General features: G+C 41.4%; 1 protein-coding gene across 3 annotated transcripts in view; it reads right to left on the reverse strand.

Annotated features, from left to right (window-relative positions):
• The window catches only part of fgf22 (fibroblast growth factor 22), a 159237-nt gene extending 152949 nt beyond the window's left edge, over positions 1–6288 (reverse strand). Inside the window, exon 1 of one of the 3 annotated variants that reach the window (XM_059991160.1) lies at positions 6167–6288. Coding sequence is in view for 1 of the 3 variants with exons in the window: in XM_059991158.1 (XP_059847141.1) it covers positions 1301–1497 (197 nt within the window). In the remaining 2 variants the exon portion in view is untranslated. Of the gene's footprint in view, positions 1–1300; positions 1627–6166 lie in introns of those variants that run through there. The other 2 variants (XM_059991158.1, XM_059991159.1) reach the window with 2 other exon arrangements.
• Between the last annotated feature and the right edge of the window lie 8035 nt (positions 6289–14323).

A 14323-nucleotide genomic window follows, 5' to 3' on the forward strand; every position in this document is an offset into this window, starting at 1 on the left:
CAAGACTTTAGTATATGTGGGCTCGTTTGTGTTTGTGTTAATAATAATAATGTTCAGAATTTCTTATATTTATGAGTCCATTTTAAAATAAAAAGTTTTAAAACCACAGAACCATTGGAATTAAGGTGAGAAAAACTTCAGTAAAGAAAACAGACCAACAAAAACCAGAAGTTAATAAATTCTTTAAAACATGAACCTCAGCTTTGTGGTTAAGATCTAGTAGCATGCAGATTGTGTGTAAGGTAGCTTTAAAAGCCATATATATAAAGCTCCAACCACAGCATAACAACAGATATACATTAATGTAACTACTTAAAAAAATCAAGGTGTAGTTTGGATGTCTAATTTAAAATAATGTTGAGTTAATGTTATATTTAACATTTATTTGACTTAACATTTAGGGATATTTCTAACCTTTTTGGAAATGTTGATTACAGATCTCACACTCACACTCAAATAGTATGCAGAGGAGGCTGGGGCATTAATTGAAAGTAAATTTGCTATCAAGGTACATGTATGTCGCCATATACAGCCCTGAGATTTGTTTTCTTGTGGGCATACTCAGCCAATCAAATAACCATAATAAAATCAATGAAAGACCACATCCAACAGGGCAGACAACCCATTTGCAAAAGACAACAAACCATGCAAATACAAAATAATTTTTAAAAACTAATAAATAAATAAGCAACAGACATCAACAATGAGAGATGAAGAGTCTTTGAAAGTGAGTCCAATTCAGTGATAAGGCAAGAGATATTGAGTGAAGTTATCCACTTAGGTTCAGGAACCTGTTGGTTGAGGGGTAATAACTGTTCCTGACCTGGTGGTGTGTACTCTGAGTCTCCTGTACCTTCTTCCTAGCAGCGAGAAGAGAGCATGACCTGGGTGGTGGGGTACCCTGATGACTGGTGCTGCTTTCCTGTGATAACGCTCTGTCCAGATGTGGTCAGTCATGGGGAGGGTTCTACCTGTGATGGACAGGGCCATTACAGTTATTAACTCTCTCTGGACTTGGTTAACACAAGATTAGCTGCCTAGATATGATGCCTTATTTTTGCACAGCTCAATGTGGAAATACTTGTCTTGTATTTAATCAAGCTCAGGCCTTAGAACAGGCTAAATACTTTATCTTCTCCCCGGTTCACTCCCACACACTCTCCTGTTTAACAATTTTAGTGATCAATATTTGGAGCATTGTCAATGGTACAGCTAGTGATTCATTCCCGAAAGAGAAGGCTTTGCAAATAAATAATTAACATTCCTTTTTACACATCTAAATAACAGGCAAAACATTTACCTGGATATCCGTAGAGACGGGTGAGATGAGTTCTGGATAAATAAGAATAGCAGCTTAACAGGAATCAGGTGGAAATGCTCATTGGAACTGCCAAATCGAATGGTTCTTTTAACTCTCTGATGGTTTAGGTTACTCCAGAACAAGGTTAAGTTTGAGAGATTAACAAGTACTCTATGTGTTGGCCTGGCCAATAACATGACTGTAAGAACTGGAATCTAGACAGCTGAAGCAGAAAGGTGGCAGCCTTAACATCCTCCTTGAATATACTTTGGAGTCTCTAAAATCTTGTCTGTATCAAACTACATTCAAAGAAATCACATGGTTAATGCTGAATTATCAACTGTGCAGTAATTTATTACAATCAAAGTTCAGAGTTAAAACTCCCACCAGTGAGTTAACCCTGACTGTTGTGTAATGGATTCGTAGCAAGTCCATATAAAGAACTGACACGAATCTCTCGCCATTTTCTGTGAAAAATGAAACAATCCTCGGCATGTGTGCTCAGCTTGTAACTTAATGTGGGGCTATTAGTCCCATCAGCAGATTCAGAACTGCCATAAACTTAAACAGTGGTTGATCGTGCATTGTTTAAATCCTTGCTATCACAGATGAGTCCAATCCTTGAGGACCTGAGGATTAAATATGGCTAAATATTAACAGCATTTCTGTATAGGAATGTCTTACGCAAGCATATCAAGTGGTTTCAAGCAACTGTGTTATAAATGGTTATTGGTGGGCCCTACCAGCATAAAAATAGTTCAGAAAAATCATATTATTGTTGGGAGTCCAAGGAGATTCAGATCCCTCAGCCCAGCGTTCGCGGTCATTGGCAAAATGGTAACAGCCCACACTGAACCTCAAGAAATCTGCCCGCGATAATCTAGCAATGTCTATGAAATCGACTTCTAACTTGTATTTCCTGAAGTGAAGCATTAGTTCAAGAGGATCCCTTGCATTTAACAGGAAGGATGTCAGCAAACTGACTCGGCAGCCAATCCTGTTAAGGAAATCTCAGTCGGCAAACAGAAGTAAGAGGAACATATTTTAATGAACATTTCAAGGAACATAAAATAGATATTGGAAGCTAAATCAAAATTGGCACTGAGATATAATAATTCAAAAACTATATTGAATAAAATGATATAGACAATAGACAATAGGTGCAGAAGTAGACCATTCGGCCCCTCGAGTCTGCACCGCCATTCTGAGATCATGGCTGATCATTCACTATCAATACCCAGTCCCTGCCTTGTCCCCATATCCCTTGATTCCCCTATCCATCAGATATCTATCTAGCTCCTTCTTGAAAGCATCCAGAGAATTGGCCTCCACTGTCTTCCGAGGCAGTGCATTCCACACCTCCACAACTCTCTGGGAGAAGAAGTTTTTCCTCAACTCTGTTTTAAATAACTGACCTCTTATTCTCAATCCATGCCCTCTGGTACTGGACTCTCCCAACATCTGGAACATATTTCCTGCCTCAATCCTATCAAATCCTTTAATTATCTTAAACATTTCAATCAGATCCCCTCTCAATCTCCTCAATTCCAGCGTGTACAAGCCCAATCTCTCCAATCTCTCTGCGTAAGACAGCCCTGCCATCCCAGGAATCAACCTAGTGAATCTACGCTGCACTTCTGCATTCTGGCAATTGCCAGAATGTCCTTCCTTAAACCTGGAGACCAAAACTGTACACAATATTCCAGGTGTGGTCTCACCAGGGCCCTGTACAAATACAAAAGGACATCCTTGCTCTTGTACTCAATTCCCCTTGTAATAAAGGCCAACATTTCATTTGCCCTCTTCACTGTCTGTTGCACTTGCTCATTCACCTTCATTGACTGATGAACTATGACTCCTAGGTCTCTTTGCATTTCTCCCTTACCTAACTCTGCACCGTTCAGACAACACTCTGCCCTCTTGTTCCTGCTTCCAAAGTGGATAACTTCACATTTATTCACATTGAATGACATCTGCCAAGTATCTGCCCACTCACCCAGCCTATCCAAGTCTCCCTGTATTCTCCTAACATCCTCTTCGCATGTCACACTGCCACCCAGTTTAGTATCATCAGCAAACTTGCTGATATAGTTTTTAATGCCCTCATCTAAAACGTTGACATAAATTGTAAAGAGCTGTGGTCCCAATACAGAGCCCTGTGGTACCCCACTAGTCACCTCCAGCCAGTCTGAGAAATACCCATTCACTGCTACCCTTTGCTTTCTATCTGCCAACCAGTTTTCTATCCATGTTGAAACCCTGCCCCCAATGCCATGAGCTCTGATTTTACTCACCAATCTCCTATGTGGCACCTTATCGAATGCCTTCTGAAAATCTAGGTACACTACATCCACTGGCTTACCCTCGTCTAACATCCTTGTTACACCCTCAAAAAACTCCAACAGATTAGTTAAGCATGATTTGCCCTTGGTAAATCCATGCTGGCTCGGCCTAATCCTATTACTGCCATCAAAATATGCCACTATTTCGTCCTTAATAATGGACTCAAGCATCTTCCCCACGACTGACGTTAGGCTAACAGGGCGATAGTTCTCTGTTTTCTCCTTCCCTCCCTTCTTGAAAAGTGGGATAACATTAGCCGCTCTCCAATCTTCAGGAACTGATCCTGAATCTAAGGAACATTGGAAAATGTTTACCAATGCATCGGCAATTTCCTGAGCCACCTCTTTTAGAACCCTCGGATGCACACCATCTGGACCCAGGGATTTATTAGCCTTCAGTCCTATCAGTCTACTTATCACAGTTTCTTTCCTAATGTCAATCTGTTTCAGTTCCTCTGATATCTTATGACCCTGGCCCATCCATACTTCTGGGAGATTGCTTGTGTCCTCCCTGGTGAAGACAGATCTCAGGTACGCATTAAATTCTGTTGCCATTTCCCTGTTTCCCATAACAATTTCTCCCAATTCATTCTTCAAGGGGCCAACATTGTTCTTAACTATCTTCTTTCTCTTCACATAGCTAAAAAAGCTTTTGCTATCCCCTTTTATATTCCTGGCTAGACTGAGATCATACCTGATTTTTTCTCTCCATATTGCTTTTTTAGTTAAGTTCTGCTGTTCCTTAAAACTTTCCCAATCATCTGTATTCCCACTCATCTTAGCCCTGTCATACTTCTTTTTCTTTAATGCTATACAATCTCTGACTTCCTTTGTCAACCACTGTGGCCCCTTCCCCCTCTTTGAATCCTTCCTGCTCATTGGAATGAACTGCTTTTGCATCTTTTGTATTATCCCCAAGAATATCTGCCACTGCTGATCCACTGTCTTTCCTGCCAGGGCATCCGCCCATTTAACTTTGGCCAGCTCTTCCCTCATGGCTCCGTAGTCTCCTTTATTTAATTGCAACACTGACACCTCTGATCTGCCCTTATCCCTCTCAAATTGTAGATAAAAACTTATCATGTTATGATCACTACTTCCTAATGGTTCCTTTACTTCAAGATCACTTATCAATTCCTGTTCATTACACATCACCAAGTCCAAAATAGCCTTGTTCCTGGTTGGCTCAAGCACAAGCTGTTCCAAAAATACATCCCTTAGACACTCCACAAACTCCCTATCCTGGGGTCCAGCACCTAACTGATTCTCCCAGTTCACCTGCATGTTGAAATCTCCCATAACGACTGCGACATTACCTTTAGCACATGCCAATGTTAACTCCCTAATCAACTTGTACCCAATATCCACGCTACTGTTTGGGGGCCTGTACACAACACCCATTAGGGTCTTTTTACCCTTACTGTTCCTCAGCTCAATCCACACAGACTCTACTTCCCCTGTTCCCAAGTCACCCCTTGCTAAGGACTGAATCTCATTCCTCACCAACAGGGCCACCCCACCCCCTCTTCCCATATTTCTGTCTCTACGATAGCACGTATACCCTGGTACACTCAATTCCCAGGCCTGATCCCCTTGCAGCCATGTCTCCGTTATCCCAACAATATCGTAGTTCCCCATTTTCATCTGAGCTTCAAGCTCATCTGTCTTATTTCTGACACTACGCGCATTCAAGTATAGAATTCTTAGCCCATTCCTCCTCTCTTTGCTTAAAACACTGTCTATTGTACCTAACCCAGCTCCTTGAACTTCCATCGGGCTAATTGCACCTTGAATTTTGATGACCTTCTCAAGATCACCCAAACCTTGTACACATTTAACCCCATGCTCCTTCTGACCAACCCTCTGTACATGTAACTTTTCCAACACATGTTCTGTCTCACCTTTCTCCTTTACACAATTAATATTTGGGAAACGTGTATTCCCCACCTGTCCCTTATCCTTCATCATATCATCTTCTCTCGTATTCTGGATCCCTGCCCCCTGCACATCTAGTTTAAACCCCCCCCCCCCCCCCGAGCAGCACTGGCAAACATTCCTGCAAGAACGTTAGTACTCCTCCAGTTCAGATGTAGACCGTCCCTTCGAAACAAATCCCAACATCCCTGGAACAAAGACCAATTATCCAAAAACCTGAACCCTTCCTTCCTGCACCATGCTCTCAGCCTCGTATTAATGTGCATAATCATTCTATTCTTCGCCTCACTCGCACGAGGCACAGGTAGCAATCCCGAGATTGTCACCCTGGAAGTCCTGCCTTTCAGCTTCACTCCTAACTCCCTGAACTCTCTAAGCAGGACCCGCTCACTCACCTTACCTACTTCGTTGGTCCCTACATGGACCACTACATCTGGGTTCATGCCCTCGTTCTCAAGAATAGCCTGATGATTTTCATTATTTAAAATATCATTATTTAAAAGATTTAGAAATATTTATCTGAGGGAATTACAATCCAGTTATATGACATATTGTTCAGGCTCACTTTAGTAGGAATTAGTACACTAACCTTCAATTCACACTGCAAGGCTGTTCACAATGAAATCAGTTCTACGTTCCCCAAAGTCCTCTCCAGTTCATTGACTTCTAAAGCTAAATCAAAAATAGTTGAACAATGTATCCTGTTGAAGAACTGCAAATCACAGAGAGCATCTATTTGGGATTCAAATGTACAGCTGTGAATGCATGTATTGAAAAGTTGAGATCATTTTCAATTTATAATGTGGGCAGGTGCTGAAAGTTTCACTAGCTTATAACTGTTCTATCCTGACCATTCAAAACATAAGAAAAATCCACAAATAAATAGATGTTACTCATTTAAGTTGCAATCAGCATTGCGTGCACTGTGTCAAGTACATGTCATTAATTAATCCATTCAAAGTACACAGGTGGGAATGTCTTTGGTCACTGTGTGTTAATAATGTCATGAGATCACATAACTATACAACACAGTCAGTTCATCGTTCCTGTGCTGGGAAAATCTATCCAATTGATCGCACTTCCTATTTTTCCATGTCTCTTTTTTAGAGACTATTCAGTTCTCATTTGAAGGCTAAAGTGAAATGTGCCAATCTCTTAATCTTTATGTAATGCATCCATCAAGTAAACAGAATTAGCTTCCATGAAAGTTAGCTGTAAGCTATACTATTCCTGGGTTCTCTTTTTATTCTTCTCACAAAGAGAAAATTCTTTTACCTTATTCACTCTGCTGAAACTTTTCTAAGTTTTAAATACCTTTATTAAAACTTCCCTTAACCTTCTCTGCTCAGAGGTGAAGAATTCCAACTTCTGCATTCTCTCCATATTACCCTTCATGAGCTCTCTCTATGACAAAAAAAACTTAGCAGTGAACTTTCTTTTCCTGACAATTCCTATCATCATGAGAAAAGTTTTCTGATTATGCTGGAAATAATTTACAAAGACACCTTCTAGACTTAGGCACTGGGCCAGAGTGAAAAGGTCAGGGAGTTGGGGCATGAGGCGAGGGTCAGGCAGGTTTAGCACGCTGCCGGGCAATGTTTTCTCAGCTCTGCACTGAGCTAAGAGTCTGTGGACAAACTCTTTGTGGACTTCAGTTCAGAACACTCTTTGCTTGTGTTTACTGTTTGTACAAGTTGTTATTTTTCTCTCTGTACGCTGGGGGTTTGATGGTCTCCCTTTTGTATGTTTTTTGTGGTATTTCTTTGTTTCATGGCTGCCTGTAAGGAGACAAATCTTAAGGCTGTATCATGTACACATACTTTGATAATAAATGTGCTTTGAAATCTGAACTTTGAACTTTAAAGCCACAAAAAACAAAGTTAGGAAAATAACTGCGGAGTGGCAGGTACATTCCCCAGTTACGTGTCTGCAATACAAAGCTGTAGGAGAGGATTTGACGAATAAAGTGGATCCTCTTCAGTTCCCTTCCCAATTAGGTGCAAAGTGGATTTTCCCAGTTTCAGTATTTGGACAAGAAACAATCTGCTAGAGGAACTCAGAAGGCCAAGCACGATCTATAGAGGGGGAGTTGTGACGAGAGGCCTAGGCGAGGATGGTAAGGAGGAAAGTGCTGGAATATCTGAGGCTAGAATCGAGACATGATTTTGAGACTGAGACGAGAACAGGGTTCTTGACTGGAAGCTAGATGAGAACCTGATGAGACTAGACGAGAATCCAAATGTGACAGAAATCCTAAACACAATCACAGACTAAACCAAAGTTGAGCTGACGATTGAGCCTCAACCTGAGTTCAGGTGCTCTTGAAGCATCCAAATCCTGGTACCAAAACATGACTGCCAATTAGCAGAGCGGGCTAGAATCTTTAAAGAGACTGCGCCACCTAGCCATACTCTGGAGAATCAGAGTGTCTAAATCCCAGATGCTGGCACAGTCAGGACCATACCATAACACCAGTATCGTGCTCTCTCTAGTTGGGACCTCTAAATATTGATTAAGGAAACTTTTCTGAACACACTTGACAAATTCTATCCTATTCAGTCTTTTCATTGTATTGGATCCCCAGTCAATATCGTTGACATTTCAGGTTGAAATCTATCATTGGGACTGAGAGCGGAGAGAGAAGATCAGTCAGAAAATGGACCAGTTGGTGTAGTGGTAGATGCAGCATAGAGAGAGATTGTGAGGAAGGATAGGTAGTGAAGAGGACATAAATGCAGTCATTGGGATGGATTGAAGTATGTCTGTCTTAGTGAAGAGAAGTGTCAGGAACAAGAACAATGAACTTAGGGCATGGAATTACGACATCGCAGAGACTTGGCTGTCACCAGGGCAGGAATGGTAGCTGGAAGTTCTGGAGTTTAGATGTTGCAAATGGGACATGGAGGAAGGTAAAAGAGATGGAGTGAATTTGCTAATCGGGGATAGTATGACAGCCGCAGAAACAGCGGTGGATGTCATGGAGGAATTGTCTACTGAGTCAATGTGGGTGGAAGTCAGAAGCAAATGGAGCAAACACTCTGTTCTATAGACCTCCTCACAAGAGCAACAGAGACACTGAGGAGCAGATCAGGAAATGGATTTTGGAAAGAAGCAAATACAACAGAGTTGTTGTCATGGGTGACTTCAACTTCCCTAACATTGATTGGCACTTCACTAATGCAGAAAGCTTAGATGGGGTGGAATTTGTTAAATGGTTCTTGGAAGGATTCCTGACTCAATATATAGACAGGTCAATGGGAGAGAGGTCACTCTGAATCTGGTCAGGAGATACTTCTTGGTGGGTAAGCATTTCAAAGACAGTGATCACAGCTTCCTGACCTCTTGAACAAGGATAGGAGTAGATGGTATGGGAAAGTATTTAATTGAGAGAGGGTAAATTATGAAGTAATTAGGCAGGAATCTGGAGCATATGTTGGGAACAGATGTTCTCAGGGAAATTCACATTGGAAATATACAGAGGAGCACTTGCTTGGGGACCTGGATATGTTTGTCCTATTGAGGCAAGGGAAAAATAGCAGGGTGAAGGAACCTTGGTTGAGAAGAGATGTGGAGCACCTAATCAAGAGGAAGAAAGAAGCATGCTTGAGGTTGAGTTCAAGAATGGACTTAGGGTAGCTAGAAGGGGACATGAGAAGGCCTTGGTGAGTAGAATTAATGAAAATCCCACGCAGTTCTGTGTGTGTGAAAAACAGGAGGATAACTAAAGTGAGGTTAGAACCAATCTAGGACAGAAACGGAAATGTTTCTGTAGTCAGATGGGGTAGGAAGGTTCTTAATGAATACTTTGCCTGAGTATTCACCAATGAAAGGGAAAATGCCTTGACAAATGTGAGGAGAGTGTAAAACAGGCTAACATGTCGATGTTAAAGAGAAGCTGCAGGAACTTTAGAAAAAACTTTAGGATAGGTAAGTTAACACGAGAAATTCTGCAGATGCTGGAAATCAAAAGCAACACACACAAAATGCTGAAGGAATTCAGCAGGTCAGGTAACATCTATGGCAATGAATAAACAGTTGACGTTTTGAGCTGAGATCTTTCATCAGGACTGAAAAGGAAGGTGGAAGACGCCAGGATAGGTAAGTCCTTGGGCCAGAGAGGATATACCCCAGGTTACTATGGGGAGCCAGGGAAGAAATTGCTCTGCCTTTGTCAGCGATTATCTTTGCATCTTCCCCGATCACAGTAGTAGTATCAGAAGATTGAAGTGTGGCTAACGTTATTCCTTTGTTGAAGAAAGGTAATAGGGATAATCCTGGAAATTATAGAGCAATGAATCTTACGTCAGTGGTGGGCAAACTATTAAAGAGGATTCTTGGGGATAGGTTTACAACCATTTGATAGCATAGTCTGATTAGGGACAGCCAGCATGGCTTTCTGAGGGACAGGTCGTGCCTTGTTAGTCTAATTGAATTCTTTAAGGAGGTGATGAAAAAAATGGTGAGGTAGAGCAGTGGATATGTTGTATATGGATTTTACTAAGTTTTATAAGATAGTCCATGGTAGCCTCATTCAGAAAGTCAGGTGACATGAGATCCAGGGAAATTTGGTTGTGTGGATTCAGAATTGGCTTGCCAACAAAAGGCATAGGGCAATTGCAGATGAAGCATATTCTGCTTGGAGAACAGTGATCAGTGGTGTTCAGCAGGGATTTGTTCTGGGATCCATGCCCTTTGTGATTTTTACAAATGACTTGGAATAGGAAGTGGAAGGGTGGGTAGGTAGGTATGCAAATGACGTAAAGGTTGGTGTTGTTGTGCAGAGTGTAGAAACTTGTCGTAGGTTACAATGGGATATTGATAGGATGCAGAGCTGGCCTGAGAAGTGGCAGATAGAGTTCAATCTGGAAAAGCGTGAAGTGATTCACTTTGGAAGGTCGAGCGTGAAGGCAGAGTCCGGATTAATGACAGTATTCTATGCAGTATGAATGAACAAAGGGATCTTGGGGTCCACATCCACTCATCTCTCAAAGCTGCTGCGTAAGTTGATCGGATGGTTAAAAAGGTATATGGTGTGCTGGTCTTCATTAGTTGGGGGATTAAATTCAAGAGCCACGACGTAATGTAGTAGCTCTGCAAAAGAGTGGTGGAGTGCACTGGCAGGAGTGGTGAGCAGATATAATAGGGATATTTAAGAAATTCTTAGATTAGCACATGGATGAAAGAACAATGGAGGGCTATGTGTGAAGGAAGGGTTATTTTGATCTTAGATTAGGTTAAAAAGTCGACACAATATCATGGGCCGAAAGGCCTGTACTGTTCTGTGCTAGTAAAAATGGGGGTGGGAGGGGAGAGAGACAGAGGCCAGTAGGCGAATGGTGGATTAACCAGCACTGAAAGATGGTGGGCCAACGGAAGGAGGTGAGGGTTGTGGTGGAGGTGGAAAGGAGAGGCAAGTGGATGATAGGTAGAGGCAGGTGGATCAAGGTGGGGGGGAAGAAGGATGAAGGTGTATGCAGCTGGAAATGCAATTAGCAAGTTAGCAAGCCTACCAGTTTTAGAATCTGAAAAGTAATGGGAATCATTAAGAGAGAGGAAGGCAAATGGAGCCAGTTGAATTGGGGGTGGAGGTGGAATGTGGTAGTTGGTGGATAAAATGAGTGGGTTGTAGATTGATGGAACCAGGAATGTGGGGGGGGCAGGGGTGCAAAATGAATGATGCATTTCCTATCTTGGGACAACAAATCTTCATTTCAAATGACTGAATACATGTATTGACCTATTTAATGATAAGTGAGTGCTACCAAGAAAGTGAGACAGAAGTTACTTCACTATCCAGCTATAAACCAATTAGTTATCTCTATTCAAATATTCTTCTGATTGTGTTACTGTTGTGGTGCATTTAACAACCAGATGATCAATGTCTACAAACTGAAAGCTCTTATAAAGGGGTGTTAGGAAGACAATTTGTGACCCACAAAGGGACATTTTGTTGAAGGCCTTATGCTAGTGAACACGCTGTAAGGTTTCACTGCTAATGTAATGGCTTCTCTGTAATGTTCCACTGCTGAGGTAATGGTTTCTCTGTAGCAGCAAAGTTTGGGTTATGAGTAGAGATAACAGGGCATACTAGCCAATGAGCAGGATGTTGTGCTTTCTTGTGTGTCTCAGAGCTGGGAATTTGCAGGTCTTTTGCCAGGGAGAGATGAGGGGAGAGGACAAGAATGGAGAGAGTTAGTAGATTGCTGGACGGAGTGGACTTGGAGCGAGGGCCCAAAGGTCAGTGACAATCGGAGGAGGTCGACAGTGGACGGACGGCCTTATCAGTGAGCTCCAACCTTGTGCAATAGACTGTTTCATGAGAATAGTCCCTTTTTCTTTTTTGTTTTCTTTTACTAACCATATAGTCAAAATAAGAATTATAAAGCTCAATCGTTTAATCGCATATTGTGTACTGTTTGTTATTTCGGGGCACTGATTTGTAACAGGGGACACATCGTGCAGCATCCACCCAAAGGAGATCTAAGTTTAGCTGGGCAAAGGGCTATCATCCCTATATAAGCCGCTATCCAAAGCAAGAGTTACACTCGCAATTCAGAAGCAGGTAAGGCTATAAGACACGGAAGCAGAATTAGGCCAGTCAGCACATCAAATCTGCTTCACCATTTCATCATGGCTAATCTATTTCCCTCTCAACTCCATTCACACCCTTTCACACCCCAACTAATCAAGGAAATTGAAAAACTATGGAACCTGAACAAGGTATGCATTGTCCCAATAGTAATTTCTACAATTGGTATCATCCCAACGTCATGACACAATAGCATTAAACAATTAGACCTACAGAGCAATATTTATTTAAATCTCTAGAAACCCACAATACTAAGAACCACTAGAATAGTCCGAAGTTCCTAGCAAGTGAGAAATAAGTGCACTTGGCTATGCCCATATCTCAGGTTTTACCAGCCTGAGCCGAAAATAACAAAATAATACTGAGAATATGAGTTGTAGAGTCCTTGTAAATGAATCCATAGGTTGTGAAATCACTTCAGTATTGAGATGAGTGAAGTTAGCAACATTAGTTTGAGAGCCCGATGGTTGAAGGGCAACTTTTTGGACTTGCATTGAGAGGCAGCTCCAATGCCTATCCAAATGGGAAGTACAACATAAACATGAAAAGTTCTGCAGATGCTGGAAATCCAAAGCAACACACACAAAGTGCTGAAGAAACTCATCTATGGAAATTAATTTACAGTCAACATTTCGGGCTGAGACCCTTTTTCGGGAAGCTCAACAGTATTTTTCTGCTTTGCAAAACTTAACAAAACAATTAATTTTCTTGTATGGAAATTCAGAACACAAGCAGTTTCCATAAACTAACAGTTTTCAATGAGAAAACACTGTCACTTTCTTCTTTATTACTCTTTATCATAACTCATAGATTTTGTTTATGTTTTTCAGAAGTTGACTCAATTAAAATGTTCTCTATAAAAGGAGAGTTTGTGAATGTCATTATAAATAGTTTATTAATTCAACAATATTTTTGCAACCCCCATTTCAAAGTCCTTGTTTCTGGAGGGTCAAAACTAGCACAATATGTTCAGATTAGTAATCGGTTTATCTAAAGTGGCAATGGAATAGAATTTCCAAACATATGTTAAGTTTATTGCAATGTCAACATTAGTTTTCTCAGTCTATCAGTTATTCTTTTCTGCAATGTTTTGTTCCTTTAGTTTTAAGTGAAACTGCCAACACTGCCAGTGACGTCAAAGATTGAACATTTTGTGTACTGGATCAGTGGATTTACCACACATCAGGGCGTTTCAGTAACTAGTTTAAATCCAACAACTTGTGCTGGATTTAAACCATGCTGAGGTGCCACTCCATAGCATTACATTAGCAAGATGGTATTACAGTTTCGGGCGTTAAATCGGTGGGTTGCTGGGCGGTGTGGCTCATTGGGCTGAAAGGACCTGTACCTCGCTGTATCTGTAAATAAAATAAGCAAATAATTTATCCTCAACATTCATTTCAAGCTCCTGACTGGTTCCCTCCAAGAAACCCCACATTCCCTTGAGCAAGTTTTGACTCCAACCACTAGAGTGCTTTCACCTTGAACCCTGTTGACTGCATTCAATAAAGGTTTGATGGTCAAGTGCCAACTTGATACCAAAGGCAGCCACCCCTGTCCTCACTTTTGAAGTTTGCTCCCTGTTCCATTCAAGACTCTGGAGAGTGGGCAAAGCCCAGTCTAGTTATTGGTCAGTGGGTTATTGAGTTCTACCTAAGTCCATTGTTGACAACGCATTTCATAGATTTGCTGATATCTGAGATTCAACCAACAGAGCATCAATTGGCTAGTTTGGATTCATCTTGCTTTTGGCTGTAATGTTCCCATATTTTCAGCTGGATGTCAGTGTTGAATTACACTGAAACAGCTTGGACGGAGGCATGGTTAATTCTGAGAAATGAATGTTGCCCGGTAACACAGCCTTCACAGTGATTCCTTGATGTCAAACAGGGTAATCTAAACTGCCTGGAGACTGGCTTCTGTGGTGTCGGTGACTTCAGGAAGGAGCTGAGTTGTATCTTTTTCTCAGCACTTGTTACTGAACGTACTTCATCTTTGGTGCTCATGGACTTGGCCTTGCTGATATTAAGGCTGGAGAAGTTCTTGAAACCTTTCTCCAGTTGGCTGTTCATTATCAAACACCTTTCAGATCTGATTTGAAGCTTGTTTCCTTTCAACGCAGAAAAAAGAGCATAGAGCTTTTCAGCACAGTACAGG

The sequence above is a fragment of the Hypanus sabinus genome, chromosome 16 (assembly GCF_030144855.1).
Source record: "Hypanus sabinus isolate sHypSab1 chromosome 16, sHypSab1.hap1, whole genome shotgun sequence".
NCBI lineage: Eukaryota > Metazoa > Chordata > Chondrichthyes > Myliobatiformes > Dasyatidae > Hypanus > Hypanus sabinus.